Raw genomic sequence first — 6,164 nt, forward strand, 5'->3', positions numbered from 1 at the left:
TTTAAATTGTGAGGTTATTAGGTAGATTTGATATATATATATATATATATAAGGCAAATTTCACATTAATTTTAGTAATTGAGCTTTGCTCCAACTGTACCTAATAGTTTCTTCAAATTACAATGGATAATCAGTGAGTGCTCAAAAATTCCATACGTCAATAGGGAAAGGAGTTTTTTTTTTTTTTTTTTTTTTTTTTTTATTTTTTATGCTGCGCTTTTTATCCTACACTACGGAAATTATAAAAATTCAATGGCCAACCATTTCATAAGATAGAGAGTCAAAAGGGAAGGAAACTCTATATCCTCCTTATAGCTCAAGGTTCATTGGATGAGAGAAGCAAATCTAAGGAAATAATTGACCCACACTACCATGGCAATTCTTAATGTCATGTTCATGCATGTATTATTTAGTGTTAAATAGAGAGACAGAAAAAAGTGTAAAACAGAAAAGACGAGTAAATAGGAAAAGAAAAGGTTTATCGACAAAAGTAATAGGGCAGTGGCATATCTTTTTTTATTTCCCAAAGGGCAGCGGCATATCACGGAGGAAATATTAGGGATGATCATGATCACAATAATTGAAAAATAGACAAAATGACTAAATGGGGAGCAACCATTGGCGGGTTTAAGCTCGGCCACCTTTCTAATCGGAGAGAGAGAGAGAGAGAGAGAGAGAGAGAGAGGACGCCAGCAAGCATCCAAGCAAAAGGAGTATATATCCTTTTCCACTTTCAATAATTTGACTTTTGTCACCTATCTTCGTCACAAATATTATGCATATCCCCTGGCTTATCCTAAAAGCTCCTCCGGCCCATATATGGGTCCTTGTTGCCCCACCTATGCTCCCTCACACGGCTCAACAATTTCCATTGGGCTAATCTACTGCAATCTCCACTCAGAAGCACACAACGGATATCAATTTAAATTTCTTCATGAAAGATATCATTGTTCAGGCTGCTTTTATGTGCTCATGCACTTTTGCAGGCTCGCTCAGATGCTATCATGACCATAGAGCAACGAAAACACAGCTCAGGTATTGGGATTAGCAATTGCCCATTACATTAGTTACTAGCTATTAAGAGATTGGGTGGAGAAATATTGATAAATCTTAACTTTGAATTTGTTTGCTTCCAAGAGTAAGAACATTTCTATAACACACTTTACCTGTATAGTACAAACTCTTCCAAAGGAGCTACTTTCTTAAGCCTTCTTCAGTGATATCAGAAAATAGAAATGGTAACTAGTGGAACACGCAACACGCAAGTCCTGGCTCACACTGATAAAACAGCATCATGTAACAGATTCATCCTCCACATTGTCAACATTCTTGTACATCTGCAGTAAATGCATACACCATCAGAAATCATATTGTTCATACTTAAAACCTTTTCTATAGTTATTTCAAACTACAGTTGACTTAAGAGGCAAATATGAGGTTATAAGATGTCTTAAGGGCAATGCCATTATAATGAAATGATTGTGCCTCGTGATCAATTGTCCATGGTACTCTTTTTCCTCGCACCTGAGAGAGGAGAAGAAGGGTTGCGCGGGGGGTTGATGTACATAGCTTTACCCCTACTTCACAGAGAGGCTGTTTCCGTGGCTCAAACCCATGACCTCTAGGTCACAAGCATTACCAGTACACGACAAACTAAAATGATAATAACCATGAAATCTATGCAGTAGGATACCATGGTCACAAACACAGCTTTCAGAAAAAAACTAGCAGAGTTGCAAGCTTAACAAATATATGATGAAAGAAATTTGCATCATGCGGTACATCTTACAATAAACTTAACAATGATGAATTATAGGAACATATTGTTTGCATATTTTGACATTATTTTATGGCAATCTGTATCAATTCAAATGACATAAACTAAAACGTTCAAAGAGAACGTCAAGTTTTATTTCCACTACAAACTAAAATGTATACCACAGGTGAGTGTGTGCTACCTCTGTCATCGAGATCAACAGGAAGATAGGAATGCTTTGCTGTATTCTCATCAGAGCTGCATCGAGTAGGAGTTTCGGGTGGTCTGGGTTGAGAAGAAGAGCATGCACCACTAAGGTTCCATTGATCATTTGAGAATTGATCTCCCACTTGATGATTGAAGTTGATGTCTGAGCTAGCAGATGACGGCATTGCCACCTTTCTCTTGTTCTTAAACCTTCACCTAAGAGGAATATGAGGGACAAATAACAGGGCAAAATAGACTGCTTGATTTATATTGATGTTATAAGTATCTACTATTTAAGATACCTGTCTTTTCGTTTTTCAAGATATCTCTGTACTGATGCTTTTCTACTTGCTGGGCCTTCTGAAACATTTTTAAACCAGTTAGTTAATGTAACATAATGAAAGAAGTAGAAACCCCATCAATCATTAAGTCATTAAGTATAGATGAGAAATTAATTTCTCCCTACTTATAATCAGAGGTTTGTATATTGTGGATGGAAAATGAGAATCCATAAAGAAACTTGGAAGGGAAAAAAGAATTCTTCAGCAGCTCATTCCCTTGTGTTATTTTCCAAGTATCTCCAGTATACTCTCAAGGCACCTCCAGTACTTCACTCATACTGAATTTTAGAAAACAAATTCACCTGGCCTAGGAAGCAGACTGATTTGATCAATTAAACATGCTTAATTTACACGGGATGCCAAGATATTACAAAAAATTCATCAATATCTTGGATGTAGAACAAAAATCAATATGAATTTCAGAACCTGGTACAATCAATAACAAACCCTCAAGAAGATTGACCAAACAAAAAGCTATCTTCCTCGGTCAGGCAACTAGTATAAGGTTAAATGAGAAGAAATACAGACTACTATAGGGTAAAATGTGACAATTCAAAGGGTTCTTGTGCAGATACCATAAAGATAATAGGAAAGGAAATAGGAAAACAACTTCAATAAAGGGGAAATACTGCATCATCAATTGGTGCAAGAATTTGATCACAAGTCACCCAAGTCAAGAGCTATCAAGTTCTTGTTTCTTACAGAGTCACAATGAACCATTCAATATACCATAAGAGAGTCCTATTTGTAATTTACAGCCAACAAAGAAAATATTAAATAATATATACTGAAGTTGGAATAATGTAAGAACAATAAACGAGTGCTTCAAAACATTCGAAGTACCAAGTGATAAAGGACAGAAAAAATTATTATGTGTATAGAAGTCCATTTATTGGGGTATCATCCACTCTAGTTGGTTTTTGAAATAAAAGTTTGATTTATATCAAGCAGAGAAATAGAGAGAAGTCACATGAACCTAGGTTGTCTTCATGTGATATGTTGCTCTCTTCCCTGGGCAGCTGACAGTTTTCTGCCACTTTACCTGTAAAGTACAACCATGAAAACCTGTTAGAAATATCCAGCTACAAATGTAAAGCTCTTTGTATCAACAAATATTGCAACTTGAGACAGGAACTGTGGGACATTTATGCCGTGATGTCAAAATAAGCCACCAATATGTATATATACCTCCCAATATTCATCATGTTGATAATTTTGGGCTCTGGAACCATGATGACTAGTACCAACATGTAAGGATAAGAAATAAATCTTCATGCATATGAAGTTTTTAGAAACAAAGGCAGGAACACCCTTGAGAACCAACCTGTCTGCAGGGTTGGAAAGATCAACATAGGAGAACTAGCAGCTGCTTTGACACCTGGACTTTCAAGGTGGCATGGAATGGGCCATAATGCAGGAATTGTGTTAGATGAAGTTTCGCGAGAAAAAGAGAGTGGATATGCAGCAAGCTGCATTATTGCTTTTGCCTGAAAATAATTACATCAGATGGACAGTCTACAACGATATACTCTTCATAGTCTTCATGCAAAATTAAATTAATATCTGGAATATTCTTTCTAAAGAAGTAATTTTCTACCTTATGTCTTGGTACATCATCATAGACATTGACCCTCCCGCTATAAAAAATTGTCATCTGTCCTACAGGCTCATTTGCTGCAGTTTTAGTCCTGTCAAGTTAAAAATACTGCTTCAGTTTTTGAACCTCAATTAGTAGTCTATACTAATATAAAGATACTTGTCATCTCTTCCTCAAAATTCATGGCCATGTCCCAGATGGTCAACAAACTAAATTACACAGCTGCACAGGGATCAAAATGGCAAAGGTAATTCAGTTACATAGACAGTGTCATTGTAAAAAATCTGAAAAGAAGCAAAAAAGAAAACATCCCAAAAGAGACCATATAAAACCTCCAACCCAATTCAAAGGCTGGGAATTGGAATGAGCAATGATGGAAAAATTATATGCCACAGGTTGTCTGTGAGGATGCAGATCTAGAGACATCGCATTAAAACCCTCTCAGAGACAGGCTATCGTGGGTCACTGGCATATTCTGAAGCGCTTTCACACCCTTCACACCCATGCACACATGTTCTGCATCTATGACTCCACTCTTGCACCATTAACCCATTAGAAACTAAATAAATCTAGAAGTCATTTCATCACAAGAGAGCATTAGCTGTGATATACTCTATTAACAGAACAGCCACCCTTCGTATTGGCTAACATGATGGAGCCCCTTATCAAAGCAGCAGCATATTGCAATCCTTTTCAGACTTTAAACAAATTCCAAGTGTTATGATTCAAATTATACGAAATTATAACACAAAGATATGCAATTGTAAATTACTTCACAGTGACAAAAGTATAATGCAAATTCTCATGGCAGAGAGAGAAGAAGAAGGAGGAGAAGAAGAAAAAGAAGAGGAAGATGACGATGATGATGATGAAAAAGGGGAAAAGAAAGAAAGAAATAAAAAAATATATGACCCTACTGAATAACGCAAAGATTATAGCAATTGCAACACAAGTCAAGGACCGTCTTTGTTGACCAAGACGACAATAGTTGTTGCCTAAATCCAAACCCCGTTTTAAACATTTGTAAACCAGCCAGCAAGCAAATGCCGCTCAAATTCCAGACAGAGGGGTTGTTATTAACACTCTGACGCAATAGTCATCAGCACAAACTTGACCCATAAAGTCAAAACCAAGTCTATCCACAAAGAGAGAGCTAAAGGGCCAAAAAGAAGAAAAAAGAACTAAATTGCCTTGCAATCTCATAAGCTGAGCTAACTCAGACACTACCCACTTGCGTGAAATTTACTTCACGACTATATGTACATGTAGCTCCGCAGAAAATGCATAGTATTAAGAGAATAATAGTGATAATAAGGCTACTAATCCATCAATATTAACCAAGAATAAAATCAAGGAAAAACCTCGGGGAAACCGAGTCATTTTCTGTGGCTGCGAGACGGGCCGGAGGATCTCCGGGAAAATCATGCTTTGGGCGGTCATGTCGGGGATACGGAACCGGTTCCTCAGGCGATGCGGAGATCCGTCTATCGGCGCTCGTTTCCTTCACTGAAACAGAGGAATTTGCAGGGGCCTATACCAAATAATAAATTATAAAGATTAAAGCAACGATCAATAAAAGAAGTAACGTTACGTGTAGAAATCAGTGAAACATTTATTTTATTAATTGTTAAAAAAATAAAGGATAAAACTCTGCTAAGATTTTACTTTAATAGGAGTAATAAACAAATATCTTATAGAATTACGAGAGAGTGGTGGTTAATGGTTGGGAATTGGGAAACGCACGCGATGAGGGCTATCTGGACGGGGAATGTAGAGCTTTCTCCGCGCTTCGTTGCAGTCCGAATCCGGTGTCGCTTCGAGGAGCGCTTTGAGAGAGATCACCTGCTGGATTGCCTGCGATTTGTTCCACGAAGGCCGTCTCATGCCTGCAGTGACACAAGACTCACTCGCTGTGCTTTGATATACATAAACAAACATAATAGACAAAAATATGCACAAAGACCTTTTTCTTTGAGGTATCTCCGGCAATCTTCGCGAGTGACCTGAGAAATGTCATCTTCAGTGAGTTGGTGAAGGGGTTTGTCAAGAGGCGACCGCGAAACGGTCTCTCCCGGCTGCATGGCTTTAGATTCCGGTCAGTAATCGGCGATGGAGAGTTCAGGTAGTTCTCTGTTGCGGGGAAGATTAGCCAGATTTCACAGTTTCTACTGGTTGTGGTAAATAAGAGGGTACTTTTGGGGCGTTTAGTTTAGTGGAGTGGGCGAGAGACTGGGGGCATTTGGGCAGCAGCGTCTCACCGTTG

General features: G+C 37.9%; 1 protein-coding gene across 1 annotated transcript; it reads right to left on the bottom strand.

Moving 5' to 3' along the window:
- Nucleotides 1-1,090: 1,090 nt before the first annotated feature.
- On the bottom strand, nucleotides 1,091-6,164 carry LOC110645620 (protein TIFY 4B). The gene is made up of 9 exons (XM_021798844.2): nucleotides 5,865-6,164; nucleotides 5,645-5,787; nucleotides 5,263-5,432; nucleotides 3,902-3,992; nucleotides 3,629-3,791; nucleotides 3,281-3,346; nucleotides 2,266-2,323; nucleotides 1,959-2,173; nucleotides 1,091-1,337 (listed from the first exon to the last, which is right to left on the bottom strand). Exons 1-9 carry the CDS (start codon nucleotides 5,980-5,982, stop codon nucleotides 1,321-1,323), a joined length of 1,041 nt encoding a protein of 346 aa, XP_021654536.2. The 5' UTR covers nucleotides 5,983-6,164; the 3' UTR covers nucleotides 1,091-1,320.

The sequence above is a fragment of the Hevea brasiliensis genome, chromosome 2, assembly GCF_030052815.1.
Source record: "Hevea brasiliensis isolate MT/VB/25A 57/8 chromosome 2, ASM3005281v1, whole genome shotgun sequence".
Classification (NCBI taxonomy): Eukaryota; Viridiplantae; Streptophyta; class Magnoliopsida; order Malpighiales; family Euphorbiaceae; genus Hevea; species Hevea brasiliensis.